Source organism: Mus musculus, chromosome 10 (assembly GCF_000001635.26).
Source record: "Mus musculus strain C57BL/6J chromosome 10, GRCm38.p6 C57BL/6J".
In the NCBI taxonomy this organism is placed as follows: Eukaryota; Metazoa; Chordata; class Mammalia; order Rodentia; family Muridae; genus Mus; species Mus musculus.
The window spans coordinates 27,131,328-27,147,672 of NC_000076.6; the positions used below are offsets into that span (position 1 = coordinate 27,131,328).

At 39.3% G+C, this 16,345-nt stretch overlaps 1 protein-coding gene across 5 annotated transcripts in view; it reads right to left on the bottom strand.

The window, feature by feature from the left end:
- Positions 1 to 16,345, bottom strand: part of Lama2 (laminin, alpha 2) — a 635,907-nt gene that overhangs the window by 150,043 nt on the left and 469,519 nt on the right. For all 5 annotated transcript variants that reach the window (XM_017313815.1, XM_011243134.1, XM_011243135.1 and 2 more), the window contains exons 33-34: positions 7,536 to 7,678; positions 2,640 to 2,738 (exon numbers count right to left, since the gene is read on the bottom strand). In XM_017313815.1, coding sequence (XP_017169304.1) covers positions 2,640 to 2,738; positions 7,536 to 7,678 — 242 coding nt within the window. The remainder of the gene's footprint in view (positions 1 to 2,639; positions 2,739 to 7,535; positions 7,679 to 16,345) is intronic.

Below are 16,345 nucleotides of genomic sequence, written 5' to 3' on the forward strand. Positions count from 1 at the left end.
GGGGAGATGGCTAAGTAGGTGAGGAGCCTGCTTCATAGCCATGAAGAGCTGAGTTTGGATCCTCAGCACCCAGGTCAAAAGCTGAGCATAAGTAATGGCCCAAATCTCCAAATCTAACAATGCCAAAATCCACTGGGGAGATAGAATGACAGAAACTACCATTCAGTGCTGAGAATTCAAAATGTTATACCTACTTCAGAAGACATGGGAACTTTCTTATGATACTAAACATACTTGTAGAAAAAAACACCCCAGCAATTAGGTTGCTTGATGCTTACTCAAATGAGGATCATGTCTCCACAAAATTCCGTACAGAGATATTTATAATGAGTTTATTCACAATGCTAAAACTTGGGAGCAATCAAGGCATCCTTCATTAAACATGGATAAATCAACTACGGTGTGTGAAGGGAGTCCTCAAAACCAAAAAGTAATGACCTATTAAGCCATGGAAGGATGGAGGTGTGAATAATTCAGGGGAAAAAGTCAGTCTGAAAATGCTGCATTTTGTGTTTCCATGACATCCTGGCTAAGAGAAGCTAGGTAGAGAAACTATTCTTTAGTACATGATCATGCTGGATATCGCCTTTTTTTTTTTTTTTTTTTTTTTTTTTTTTTGCTTGTGTGCAATGGCAAGAGTGAACGGAAAAACAGGTGACAGACTTTTGAGGATAATTACGAAGCACTGTAGGTTCACGGACAATGGCAAATATCTCATTCTAGCTGGGCAAGTGAACAGTGGAGTAGTTATGAGTTGGGGGGGAGGGGGAAGGAGGACAGGGTCGAAGGTGTGTATAGACTCTCTGCACTTTCCGTTCAAGTTTGCTTTGAGCCTTTAACTGTTCTTAAAAGGCTTCTGAAATATACAAATTGAGTCTACAGAAAAAAGAAAGAGAGAAAGAAAGAAAGAAAGAAAGAAAGAAAGAAAGAAAGAAAGAAAGAAAGGAAGAAAGAAAGAAAGAAAGAAAAAGGGATGTGGGCTGAGACACAAAAGAGATCTGACGTTTGTAGTAAAATAGTCCTGTGTTTCTAGACTGAGATCATGAGGCTACTCAGGCTCAGGGAGGGCGGGAACCGGAACCTTGGCAGCTTCACTTGCAGGTTTATCTGTGGGTCTGCCATAGAACTTGCAAGGGTGACACCCAGTAATCAACTGTTGGGTAAGTGACATGCTGTGTTTCATGAACTTTTCTTTTAATTGTTCTAGACCACATTAAACTGAGGTAGTTTTGGGCATTTCTCATGTATGCTTTTGTTCATTTATTTCATGCCTATTATGTATTTGCATGCAGTTACACCATTCTGCATACACCTAAACATTTACACACACTCGTACCCCCTACACACACACACACACACACACACACACACACACACACACAAACACACACACACACACAAAACTGAAAGCTCTGGGAGGGTGGCTGGAGCCTCGATATTATTTTTGATCTGCCAACCCTTAACCTGGGCTTTGGATGGAGTGGACATTCAGAAGGAAATAAGTTGAGTTGAATTGACTTTAGCAAAACTTCACTAAACTCTCTCATTCATGCAACAAGTCAAAAATTACTAGTTAAATTAAACTAGTGTAAGTTTACTAACTTCAGGCAGAGGCTTTGCTCTATCTTCATGTTTTACATGGGTGAGCTGAGTCTCTGAAAAGGGATTTCCAGTGTGGTTTAAAACCTTAGGACTGTTGTTCATCAATGTGTGCTGAGAAGCCATTTAATTTTCCTGTGGAAGTTTCCTGATCCAGTAGCAGATTTTGTGGAAAGTGCAGGACTAGCGCCAATCTGGGGCTGGGAGCTGCTCAAGATTCCCAGACTTTTAGCAAGTAGTAAAGCCATTGTTAATTTATTCCCTGTTAAGCCTTTCTTTAAATAGACTAGCTACTCCCCAAAGCTGTTCTATATCCAATGTTCTTTGTCATTTAAGTCCCCTGGATCCTAGTTTGCAGGCCAGTCTCCAGGGTCATGCATTTTTCTAGCCACAAGATGGCAGACTTTATGCTGTTTTTCTCTGCCTCCAGTGGTAAAAGGACCTTCTTGCAGTTTTGACAATTTAGCCCAACCAATTGCTGGGAAAAGTCTGCTAGAAGCCGTGTGGATTTTTACATCCTGACTCTAAATGGTGTCTTAAATGCTCCAGATTTTGACAGTAAAGATTTCATTTTCTAAGTAGGAGTACTGCTTGTGACTGTATTTCTGTAAAAATGTAGAAACTCCACGAGGATTAAAGACAGGACAAGGATTTTTCTCTGTTTTTCTTTTCCTTTACACAATCAAGGACGGAGTTTTTGATACTTAGAACTGATTAAAAGAAAAAAAAAACATCTTTCACAGTGGAGTCTGCTAGATAGGGTCCTCAAAGTATATAGCCATCCTTAACCTTTTCTCCTGACCAGTGTCAAGTATGTCAACCCTGTTTCTTGATTTATTGTTTGTGCATTTGGAGAAGAGCACAGGAAAATAAAGAATTCCTTTGGAGAAGAGTTAGCCAACCGTTATTCCTGGAATTCGTGGAAAAAGTTGTGAATTGGAAAGAAGATTTCAGAACGTGAGTGTTGTTTACTTTAACTTGAAGGTAACCCGGTCCCTAATGTGTGTGCTTTGGGGACAGTCACAGATTTCCCAACTCACTCTGGTTAGCAGCTCATTTGTTTCCATCACAAGTGTGTTCACGTTGCCCTCTGCCAACTGAATGAGCCTCTCTGGTGCCCGTTGCGGTGATAGCAGGTGCTGTAAAAGATTTCAGACCATGTACATCTTAGTAAATGGTTTAGCAGTCATCCTAGGGTCAGACAGAGCACATTTTTGTTCCTGTATATACCACATACTTAGCACTTCTACCCTCAATACAACAGAAACTACTATAAGTGGGCAGTTAACTCACTCACTGCCAAGCCAGATATGTAGGTAAATATTAAGATTTGCTGTACTTTATTGAGAAATTAGTATGCACTAAAATTTTGGTTTGTTTATCCTTCCCCGCCTCCCCCGCTCCCCCCATCAATCAATGGCTTATAAAACTCTGAATGAGCAAATGTTCACTGCAGAGAGTTTTTAACAAAAGCTCATAAGCTGGTACTGAGTTGAGTTTAAAAGGATCTTTGCATTTATCGAGGCTCCCATTTCAATCAGCGTAGCTGTAGTTTACAAGCAAGAAAGAGAGCAGCCGCTGCTACAAGGACCTTTCTTGCTAGGCTGGTCCTGCTGTTAAGATTAGTAGGAGCTGGCTTTATACACACAGCTGGGCCAGATTCCACCACAATCTATGGGATACTATTTTTAGATAGGGTCGCTGTTATAGTAATATATATAATGAAAATGAGGCTACTCTGCAAGCTCGTCAAAGGGTAGACATCTCCCCATCCTTGTACATATCAAAAAAATACCCCACCCATTTCATGACTAAATAGGAATGGTCACTGTTCCTCATTGATCATAACTTTAGTACCCTGCTTTTATTTTTTTAGGTAAGATTCACTAGAATTTACAGTTAGGGCTTTACTCCCACTTTCTTTTTTTTAAATTTTTAATATTTTTTATTACGTATTTTCCTCAATTACATTTCCAATGCTATCCCAAAAGTCCCCCCCCCCCACTTCCCTACCCACCCATTCCCATTTTTTGGCCCTGGCATTCCCCTGTACTGGGGCATATAAAGTTTGCAAGTCCAATGGGCCTCTCTTTCCAGTGATGGCCAACTAGGCCATCTTTTGATACATATGCAGCTAGAGTCAAGAGCTCCGGGGTACTGGTTAGTTCATAATGTTGCACCTACAGGGTTGCAGATCTCTTTAGCTCCTTGGATACTTTCTAGGATCCTCCATTGGGGGCCCTGTGATCCATCCAATAGCTGACTGTGAGCATCCACTTCTGTGTTTGCTAGGCCCTGGCCTAGTCTCACAAGAGACAGCTATATCAGGGTCCTTGCAGCAAACGCTTGCTAGTGTATGCAATGGTGTCAGCGTTTGGAGGCTAATTATGGGATGGATCCCTGGATATGGCAGTCTCTAGATGGTCCATCCTTTTGTCTCAGCTCCAAACTTTGTCTCCGTAACTCCTTCCATGGGTGATTGTTTTGGGCTGGAGAGATGGCTCAGCCGTTAAAGGCTAGGCTCACAACCAAAAATATAAGATATAGTTTTTCAAACACTGTAAATTATCAAGATAGTATCTTAAATTTTCAAATAATAGATAAATTATGAAAAAACAGTATAGATAAAAATGAAAAAAAGACTGGTATTTCAGAACTATCAAGGTCATTTTCATAAACTCTAGGACATAAGGAAGAGAATGACCGAAGCCTTTGCTACTAATGGTGCTCACGCGTAGAGCCTCCCGGAGAGTGCTGCCAGGAACCTCGTTGTCCACTGACTACATGTTATTTTTTAAAAAATGTTTATGTCCAACTGAAATATTTGATTTTCTAATTCATTTCCTAGTCTGTATTCTTTCTATGTGTGTGGAAACTCACCGGAGGAGGTTAGCCTCCTTCCCATGAAGTATTTATGTCTGAATGTAAGACATGAGGTAAGTAGGTCTGTAGCCTAGTTGTCAAGGTTGTTCTTTATAGTGCCCTGTCCTCTAGAGTCTCAGCCTTATCTCTCCCAAGCAGGCCTGACTTCTAATGTCTGCTGACAGGTCCAGTGCATACCTGTGCCTCATGGTGACTCTCCTAGGCAAGAAGCAGTAGGAAGAGCCTGGCCTGGGGCCAGGGAGGCCTCAGTACCACCAACTAGATTTTCTCACATGAGTTATTTTTGTCTCTTTAAGGTTGGAAAAGATGTTCAGTCTCAAAGCCCTAAAGTCCTGCTGCCTGTATTCAAATCCCACCTCAATATTTATTAGTCATGTAATTGTTCTTCAAGCAAAACTTCACTATGCCTCAGTTTCCCTACTTATATTTAATACAGTTCTTTTGTTTTAGCTTTTTCAGACAATTGCAATCAAAATCTCCATAGACTAGGTGGATTGAACAAAATGGACAGTTCTCCAAGCTGAACAGCCTAAGGTGCCAACTAACTGGGTTGCTGGTGAGGACCTGCACATGGTTATCAGCTCCCTATGTTCGGAAATGGCTGGTGAAAAGAAAGCCCCTCTTCCCATTCTTACCAGGATCATAGTGAATCATGAGCGCTTCATCCTCCATCTACAATTTAACAGTGATCACCTCCCAAAGATTCCATTTCAAAATACCACCATGACAGGAAAGAGTTCATAAACTGATGTGTTGAGATGCTAGTCTATAAGGTTTTAGCAAGTGTGCTTTTGATTAGGTGATGAGGGAGCCCTCTTCTGCTTGGGATTGTACCCTTTGAAATATACCCAGAGAGCTCACTAATCCTTTCTAGTAGATAGGCCACAAAAAGCAGTGATACATATACAAGGAATGAGCCCTTACCATAAACGAGTCTGCCTTCAACATTGGCTTTCCTGTCAACAGAACTGTTAAAGTAGCACTCGTATTGTTTATAAGCTAGCAAATTATGGCATTTTGTTAAGGGAATCAAATAGACTAAGGTAAGACACAGTTTCAATATAGAAGCTTAGGGGGCATACATAGTTCATGAAAAGTCCATTTATACTTCTTGGGTTTTGTTCTTATATATCATAATACATTTATAATTATTTTTCCCCCAGAGGACATTGGTCAAAGGTACTTTAATGTAGAAGCGCTTCATCATACAGTCTTCAGATTATAAAACAAAAGGAAAAACAGGCATTCTGTTTCATAGAAAGAATTTATAGATATTTGTGTAACATGATTATATCTAGAAAATATGAACCAACTAGCAATATTACCTTATTTATACTATTCACATTATTCATACTATACAAAGACATTTAATATTTTTATTTTTGCATTGTGTACATTTTTCATGAAACATTTACAATCTTAATTATATACCTTTTAACCAATGTTAGTTATTTTTTCTGCCATTGGCAATAGTGATGATTAAAAAATATTAAAGAATATATTCCCTAGAAAAGCAAGATCACCAGCCAATGAATGAAGTAACAATGATTCTCCTTTCCTCACCAGCACTTCCCACTTCATATCCTATTAAAACTGCCTCTGTCATTCAGGTCCTAGCAAACCTGTGCGCTCACTAGTTTTTCCTTATTTTTATTTATTTATTTATTTATTTATTTATTTATTTATTGTATTTCAAAATTTTAGAAGGTACACAGAAACCATGTATTTTTGTTAATGGCTTCATTATTGTTCAACTATTTTTATTGTATTTTTTATTTGTTTAGTTCTTTTGTTTTTTCTTTTTCCCTATTTTTCTCCTCTTCCTCCTCCTCCTTCTCCTTTCTCTCTATTTCTCTCTCTCCTTCCCCCTCCTCTCTTGTTTTTTCTTTTTAGACAGGGACTCTCTGTGTGGCCTTGACAATCATGGAACTTGTTCTGTGGACCAGGCTGACCTTGAAGTCAGAGATTTGCCTGACACTTCCTCCCAAGTACTTCGACTAAAGGTGTACACCAATATCCATCCACTCCACTCCAAGCTGTTTAACTCTGTTTTTTTTGTTGTTTGTTTGTTTGTTTGTTTGTTTTTTCCTGAACAGCAAAGAATCCATGTAAGCTTCCTAAATGTATGGGAAAAATCCGACCAGTTAAGACTTGCATGGGGAACTGATTGCAAGGTGTGACCCTGTGGGGATCCTATGGCTTCTTAAGTACTTGAAAACTGGCTGAAAACATCTAAGTAACAACTTCTTAGCCCATGTAAAGCATATTAATTTCTAAATGTTACTCACTAGCCTTTTATAGATTGAAAGCTTTAGGATAATTTAGAATGCCTTGAATTGGTACCTTCAGAATGACTTTCAAAGTTGTACAACATTTTAATTAGTTTGGTTTTTTCCAGGAATATTGAAGACTAGTAAGAGCTTTCCTGAATCCCAAGGTATGGAACTAGGAGATGGGTGCCAGCCCTTAACCTTAGGACCTGCCTTTGCATGGGTCAAAGATCAATTGGAGTGCATAAGCCATGTACACTTGTCACTTCAGGACCCCTTGAAAGGGACTCTTCAGTACCACTGTAGAATATGGAACTGAGTAATGTACCTGCCACCTGCAGAGGTAAGAAGCAGTAGGGATGTAGTCAATAGCATAATCTCCTTGCTAGAAGCAATTTACTTTCAGCCAAATTCATATTACTTTAGATTAATGCTTTTAATTGGAATTTTATTTGCTTTGCAGACTCTTGTAAGGATTAATTTGTTTTGACTTTATGGAGCTATAAGTATAAGGGGTACATACCTGATTTTATATTTGCACATATTTAAACCACATAATAAAACTTATTAATGCCAAATGGAGGGGGATAGAAGAGTATTGACTTCAATGGCACTCTGTGTAGTACAGTTCTCTGGTTTGAAACACCAATTTAGGTATTACTTTCCTGCATTTGCTTTTCTGGTTTGGAAAAGTAAAGGAAATATGGACTAGTAATAGCCAGACCATTTGGACTGCCTCGTTCATCTCAGCCCCTGCCTGCTGCTGCTAGTGCTTCTACCTACCTTGAGTTCCTGAGTTGTATTTTCAAGACCATACAGAATTTTATATGGAGCAGGCAGTGGGCCCGTGAGGTTGATGTTCATGGTCATCTGCTCTAGACGAGCCAGGTCACCAAGAAGAAGGCCTGTACACTCGTCTCCACAAACTGTGAAAGGGGAAGAACAAAGAAAATTTGCTCATGCTGAACACTCCAGCCAGATGTTCAAAGATTCCAGCTATATAACAATTTATGGTCTGAGCATAATTCTATGAATGATGATGAGATGCAGCATCTCAGATAATTAATGTTATCACCCAGTCCACAGCTGAAGAAGAATGTAACAACAAAGGAGTAAGTTATATCTGTTTCCTAGAACCTAAAAGACAGAGGGACCAAAGAAGAGCAAATGGAGTTTGTATAGGGGAGGGGGCAGCATATTGCAGAACTAGTAAAGGAAAGAAAAGACACAGAAAGTAAATCTATGAGAACATTGCATTGGAATGTTCTCTGTACCCAAATATGCCATGCACTGCATGGCATCTGTAGCAATTTATCCTGCAAAGGCTTCCTGTACTATGAAAAACAGGTATGTAAGTACTATCTAGATATACAATAAAAAGATTTTGCATGTGTTTGAATGTTGGTCAATGTATATACAGGTGCAGGTACACATGTGGGTATTCTGTGTGCTTGTGGAGGACAGCGGTCAATGTTAGGTACTCTCACTGGTCCAGGGGTTATGATTTGGGCTAGGATCAATAGTCAGCAAACATCAGAGATGCTCATGTATCTACCTCCCCAAAGATGGGATTACAGGAGCATGCAGTCACACCCAACTTTTTACTTGGGTGCTAAGAACATGAACTTAGGCCCTTCTGTTTATATGGGAAACACTTTACTAACTGAGCCCTCTCCTCATCCTCTGACAGAATTTTTAAATCCAAAAGAAAGAACCTTTTTGTGACTATTTTTTTCCTTGTTTTGATGTTTACCATTTTGGCCAGCATCTCCTCTTCCCTAAGCATTTTCTCTCTATCAATGAGCTGCAGTTCCAGGAATCTCTACCCTAATGATTAACTTTATCCAGTCTTGCAAACATGCAGCTTCCAAAGGTAGAGCAAGGTCTAATGTTTACATCATTGACTTTGCTAGTATCATTCATATTATCTTTAGTGATCAGATAGAGAAACTATTTGAACTTCACAGAGGTGGAGAGGGTGGTGGTAAAGTTGGTAAATAAAATAAAAAAATAAAAAGAAATGGATTTTAATTAGCAGTGAATGTGTTATGCAATTGAGGATGACCTTAAAATTCTGATCTGGATTCTACCTTCTGAGTATTGAAATTACAGGCATGAGCTTCTATGCCTTGTTTGTATGGTACAGGAACCCAGGGTTCTGTGAGTGCTATGCAAATACTCTGGCAACTAAGCTATATCTCTATCCCCAAACTTTTCACTGTTAAGTTTGACATGGCAGAGTAAGGCATGTATATTTACACCAAGAAGCCATAAGTATGCTGTATACATTAATCTACATACACAGATACAATCTCTGTCTTCCAGTCTGTTGATGGATCAAAACCATATCCATGTTAGAAGAGAGAAAATATATATAACATAGAAAACACTGAGTTCTGGAGCAGGATTGGCTCATGCCCCAGACTGGCAAGAATTCAATTAGTTCTCTAAACAGCACTCCCCTGAGCACTTAATGGAGGGGAAACCATTAAGAGACGCTTGTAAACAAAGGGGAAGAAGTGCAGAGAGGGATTTTTTTTTTTTTTTTGATAGGACAAGCAGTTAATGGTAAGCTGCCATATCCCTTCACAGGGATCTAACAGTCCCAGCAGGGCTTTTAATAAATCAGCTCCTTGCGGGTGGCCAGTACAAGTGTAGCTTGTCATCTGAGTTACTCTGCAAATTCCTGACATTTTACAAGTGAGTGAACATGTCTCGGGAGGCAGGGGCAGAAGTCTAGAGCTAGAACCATGCCTCTTACAGTCCCTGCTAGAAGGAAAGAGAATTTTTGCATCAGAGAAACAAAGTAAAAGGAAGAAAGAGCAGTGACTTCTACACACTCTTGGGCAGTATGAGCTTCAGGAGACCAAATGTCAGCATTTGGCTATTGTAGAAAACATATCGCAAGGTCTGATGACGTGCTGGCCAGTATAAAGATGTAAAGATCCCCAGTGTGGTTCTCAGACTTCACGTGGTGTCTGAACCACTGGAAGGGCTTTTAGAACTTCAGGGACACGGCAACATTTTGGGTTTGTGATTCTGGAGGTGATAGGATGTCATGTTCTCTGCTACTTATGGTGAGAATGTACTTGCTTGACAAGCTCAAAGGAGACATTTGTACTGCTGGTTTGGGAGCAGCACTGTGGTAACAGGTAGACCAGGAGTCTTGGCATCACCTGGGAGCTTAATAGACAAGCAGAGCCTTGATCTATGCTAGACCCTACAAGTCACAGGCTGCATTTTAGGAAGAAAAATTCCATGTAACCCACATAGAAAAGACTGGGCGGTCTGCTGGAGACCAGTGGTTCTCAACTTGGGATGTACAGCAGAATAGCAGGGATTCACAGTGTGCTCTGACCTGGGCCTTCCCCTTTCCATTTCCTAAGACTTGGGTTTAATATGTCCATGAAAAAATTCAGCCATCAGTATTCCTAAAAGATTTCCAGCTGATTCTGGAAGCAAGGGTTTTGAAGGAGTGTACCATACATAGGAAATGAGGGGATGCACAATTCTCAAGGGAGGACGTTATTTTGCTTGCTGTCTCCTCTGTCTGGGAATTTCATCTTCACCTACCTAGTTCATAAGCCTTCAGATCAAATGTGTAATTTTCTGAGAAGGGAGACCTGACTAAAGTAAAGTTATTGTTAAGTGAACTAGTAAGTCATAACTCACTCTTGTATTCTTCATCTTTTAACAATGTTACCCTTGTGCGTGTACTGGCTATTGTATTTTATTGTTTACATATTTATAACTTGTTTCTCCTTGACTTCAGAACATACTTTAAATATCTTTTGCTGAGGTTTGGTCTTTTGCTTGTATTGTAATGCTAAATACTGGCAACCCAAGGCCCGAATGCCCCCAGGAATAAGAGTTTGTGTGTACCCAAATGACTCTCTATAACCTTGTCCCCCCAAGTTATCCCTGATTGGTAAATAAAGATGTCTACAGCCAATAACAGGGCAGAGGAGAGTTAGGCAGGGTTTTTGGATTTCTTGGGGTCTGAGGAGACCACAAGGGAGAATAAAGGTGGAGAGAAGAAAAACATCATGGGTTATAGGAGCATGTCTGTGAGGGTTGGCCAACTGGAGTTAAGTGTGGCCCAGATAAAACCTAGTAAGCAATAACTTAGGATTATTGATAGGAAAATATATTGGTTGTATATATGTGAGTACACTGTCACTGTCTTCAGGCATACCAGAAGAAGGCATTGGATCCTATTACAGATGGTTATGAGTCACCATGTGGTTTCTGGGATTTGAACTCAATACCTCTGGAAGAGCAGTCAGTGCTCTTAACTGCTGAGCTATTTCTCCCATCCAGGAAAGTAGATTTTAGTAGCTTAGAAGGTAGATATCTGCCTAGCTCTAGTGCTAATTAAGACTTATTATAATAATAAAAGTTTTGTGTCTTTTGTCTGGAAACTGAATGATTAGAGGCAAGATAGATAAAGCAGATATGAAATTAAACATTTACCTTAACAATCTTTGCCACAGTGTCTTGGACATTGTATACAGTAAAAATTCAATGAATGTTTGCACATTATTATCTTTGTTAAAGAAAAATAAGGAAACATTTTAGACAACAGTAACAGGTGTCTATATAGCATAATTATGCACATTCATGAAAAGGAATGAAAAACAGAGAGGTAGGAGTTTGGGATCAGAGGGAGAAAGGTGTTGTTACATAGGAAATGTTTGAATGTGAGAATGATATGTTTGATGGCAAAGAGCAACATAGACGCATAATGAATACAAAGAAGATAAGAACAACAGTTGGAGGAAAATATAATAGCCTGGTGACTACAGAGGCTATCTAAAATCAAGATGGATGGTTGTTATTATTATACTCTTGGCAACATACCTAGAGAACTTATACCCCACCACTGAAAGATTTGCTTATCTGTGTTTATTGCTTCTCCACTCAGAATAGCTAAGAGATGGAATCAGCTTAGCTGTCAATCAATTGGTGAGTGAATAATGAAAATGTACAAAACCACACAACAGAATTGCATTCAGGTACACATTAAAATGACATTATGGAATTTGAAGGTAAATGGGTGGAAGTAGAAAAACATTATAATAAATGAGGTGGCGTACACAAGGAAAAACAAACACCTTGTTTCACTGTCATCTGTGGATCCCAGCTGCAAATTTCTAATTTCCACTTCTTGCATAGACCACAAATCTTGAGGGAGGGGAGATAATATAGTATAGGGAACATGAAGTAGTGAATGGAATTCTGGGAATAGAAAGGTTAAACAGGGATGGGGTGAGAGAATATGACAAGGGGGTAAAGGGAGGGTTAACCAAAATGAAATATAAAAAAGTTGAAACTCTTCTATCTTGTAATCAAACTAAACCAACACAGCTCATTTTAAAACTGTTAGAAAGGAGATTCCTTCACACTGGGAAAATAGTCTGTCTAGAAGCTACGGGTTGTTACACAAAATCACAATGCCAGATGTGGGATATTTCCTTATGAGTATTTGGTTAAGGAGACTTTAGACTCTAGAGAACTTCAAAGAATAGAGTTCTCTAAAGTAATGTAGACTCTGGTCATTCTTCTTGGTCATACTCCAGAACTAGATGATAATAGTCTAGTCCTACAGACATGACTATGTGCTCCCTCCTTGCTGGAGTAGCATCCATTGTGCTGGAAGGTACAATGCAGGCAGTGGGGGAAAGAAGGCATTGGCAGTGTTATGCCATTTTGAATGTCCAGTCCACAGGAGAGAATCCATATCTGGCTTTAAAACCTACTCAAAAGCCCAGTGTAGGAGAGGTCATAGCCCCTGAGGGGGGTGGGGGGACAAAAATATGTTGTTTAACTAAACTGACATAGCATTGAACTAGCTTCAAAATGTATTTGTTCATACCCATAGACACCATTCTCAGCCATAGTTAGAGAAGCCTCTGTTTCCAGAGAATTATGGTTATAAGAGTCTTGGCTGTAAAAGATGCTGAGAAGAAACGCGTGTTCAGATCTAAATAAGACAACATATGGCCTCCCCTCCACTGGTTAGAGAACATGGGGAAGAGGAGCTTAGGGAATGCAAGAGCCAGGAGACAAGAAGGGCTGCACATGGCCATTCAACCACTGTAAACACAGACTCTCAAAACATGTGGCTATCTGTACTGGATCAACAGCAACTGCTCCACAACAGCCAGGCATGATGGAGGAGGGACTCAAAGAGCCCTGCCCTACATTGCTGAATTATTTCCTACGGATACATTCAGGAAAGGGGAAATGATTACTTTCAGGCGTATATCCACTGGTGATCCGACCAGGCCCCAAAGGATAGTCCCAACCCAGTGGTCACATAGGCATTCCCGGTTTACATAAATGGCTTAAAAACAAAACAAAGCCAAAAGTCTAATATCCACAAAGGGACACTGAGGAAGGAGGAAGCATAAGGGTGGGAGGGAGAGAAGAGAGAGCTTAGGGAGAAAATGATCCAGATGTATTACATAGAATATAAAGGATGAAACTATCCAGTAACTTAATTAGCAAAAAATAAAACAAACTCTTAACGGTAGCTGTCCCAGTGAGTATATGGATGTATTGTTATTTACTGGTGACCCAGATAAAGATTCTGTCTTGGAGACAGGTCTGTAGAAAGCAGCAGGGAAGGCTGACTAGGAAGGACCACAGGTGGTGGACCAAGATGTGCACTTCTCAGTGGATTGAACTGAGCAACAATTTCATTGCTTTTACTACCATTGAGAGGCAAGTCTATCTTTCAATTTTGGACTGGCTTTGCAATATATTCTAATCCACCGAATGTGACAAGCGACTGTGTTTTAGGTCTAGGTCTCAAGGACTCAAACACTTTAATTTCAAATTCTTAGAACTCATAGTAATTTGACTTTTTTTTTTTTTTTTGTACCAGAAGATATTTAGCACAGGGTCTCACTATGCTTTTTAGGGTTGTTTATTCATCAGGGATCTTTTGATTGTCCTTTCTATAACTTATTTTATTTGGTATACTTTATTTATTTCCAAGAGTGAATTGGACTAGATTGTTTCCTATAATATTGTCAAAGGATCCTTACTGGGGGGTTCCTGAAATTTTCAAGAAAAGGATCCACAGTTTTTCTTTCCCCCACTTATTTCATACAAGAACAACCCGAGGACTGGAATACAGAAATTGGTCTGATGTTCTGGGACATACCACAGACACATTGCTGAGCCAAGAAGCACAGTGAAGACTGGGCTTCCACTGTTTATTCTATACCCATCCCCCAGTCAGTTTTGGTTCCTCTCCAGTTATTGGAAGGAAACTCACTCAATTGCTTTCCCAAGAACTCGTCGATGTCATTTTATGTCTCTGGATCCAAGGGTCTACTATTCGTTCTTATGTTATGGTCACTGTATTTGCTTTTTAAGGAACAAAATTAAGCAAATTTCCATAAGTGAAAGGTAAGTTTTATAGTAAGTGCAAGGTGTTATACTCACATCTGTCTGGATGATTCAAACAGACTTATGAATGGAACAGCCAGAATGGGACTTTTCAAAGCTTCTACCTAACTCAGTCATGGAGTTTTAAGGTGTCTACATTGGTGAGGTTGCTGTTTAAATAATGGCTTGTCATTTTATTCTGACACAAAACATTCTACTTATCCCACAAACTACTTTTATTTGACCTTAAAGTATATGAAGTATATGGCAACAGGTATGCAAATGAAAAACAAATTGAACTCACTATAATAGGAAAATCGGAATGTATAGTGGCATGGGTATTTGCACTCTATAAAGAGCAGCTCTCCAACAAGACTGCTGGGTAAATTAATACCCATCTCATAATCAGGACACCTTCCAAGTCTCTCTAAACCATTCTCCTAATTCAATAATACAGATAAGCTTGTAAAGCTAGAGCTTGCTGAGAATGCATGAGAGTAAAAGCAAATATTTCAAGACTATGATTAGATTTTACATGACTAAATGTTTCCGAGTCTTTGCCTATAAAAGTGTCAGGATAAATTTGTGTCTAATATTAACAAATGCAGTACTAAATCCAGATCATTATAGCTGGGCACATTGAAGGGGCAAATCGTGCAGCCGATATTACACATCTCTCTGCTAGCAATTAGTTCAAAATATTGCATTTCTACCAGAGTCCCCCATGCATAGTAATTACTGGCTTACTATCACAAAAAATTCACAAACCACATTTAAAACAAAGAAGCTGAAGCAAAAATGAGCACACTGATTGCTTGGAAAAGGCCAAACTCTTTAACTAATTTTAGATAGAGATACATAAATTGTCTGCTGAGATCAACTAGGGATAAATGAATATAAATTCACATTTTTAACAAGAGATAAAATTTATGCCATAATATGTATATGTTAAATTAATTAGGAAAACTGAAAAACATTGATATATCTTTGGATCTGGTTTTGTGTGTTCATGTGTCTGTGTGTCTATGTATTTTTTCCCTTAGTTGCTTGAAAAAGGAGCCTTCAAGCAGGACAGATAGTTCACATTTGCAAACATGGTATTCTAGAGAAAAAGGCAGGAGAATCAAGAGTTCAAAACTAGCCTGGGATACAAGGAAAATAAGAAGCCAACCTAAGATAAATCCCTGTCTTAAGAAACAAGACAACGGCACGCAAACTTTATATGCCCCAGAACAGGGGAACGCCAGGGCCAAAAAGGGGGAGTGGGCGGGTAGGGGAGTGGGGGTGGGTGGGTATGGGGGACTTTTGGTATAGCATTGGAAATGTAAATGAGCTAAATACCTAATAAAAAATGGAAAGAAAAAAAAAAAGAAACAAGACAACTTTTTATTACCTGATTTTTGGCTCATTAAAAACAGATTCAGTGTAATACTTCATCATTATAAGTCAGAGTGTGTAATAAGATTGGATTTTAGACATATTCAAAAGGTTTATTTACCTATTATTTTTTTTTTCATTTAGAGGAAAAAGTGTTTAGTAATTGTTAGAATAGCATGGGAAGGCCCCTTAAGAGAAACCATTACCTCCTAACCTCCACTTCCAGGTAGACACAGGTATTGTCTCCTTGTTTAGAGTTAATCCAGATGGTCAGATCAAATGACCTAGCTAAGGGAGGCAGGTTCACTGTAAGCCAATTAAAGAAGCAGAAAAACTGTTCCTAAGGAGAGGGTCTACTTTATTCTCCCAGAATTCCTGCCATCTTGGACAGTCCTTATGAGGCATCGTGACTGCCTTTCTGAATCCTGACTTAGACAGCACTAACTGTTCTTTTTCTTTCTCATCTGTCTTTTCCCCCCAAAGCCCAGCAGAGCCTTACTCTGCTTTTGCTCATACTGTAGGTTTTACTTTCTCCAAAGCGTACCTCCCTGCTGTGTGGCTGCCTATTTACCTTGTGGCTAGCATCTCATCCATGCTGTCTTGAGCTCAAGTAGCACTGCTTTGTTTTTTTTCTCTTTTATATTCTCATCCTCTGGGATGCTGCTGAAATTCACAGCTTGCCTACCCCAAAGTTTTCTTCTCCTCTCCTTCTCTTCTTCCTCCTCATCCTTTTCTTTCTTTCTCTCTTTCTCCCTTTCTTTCTTTCTTTCTTTCTTTCTTTCTTTCTTTCTTTCTTTCTTTCTTTCTTTCTTTCTCTC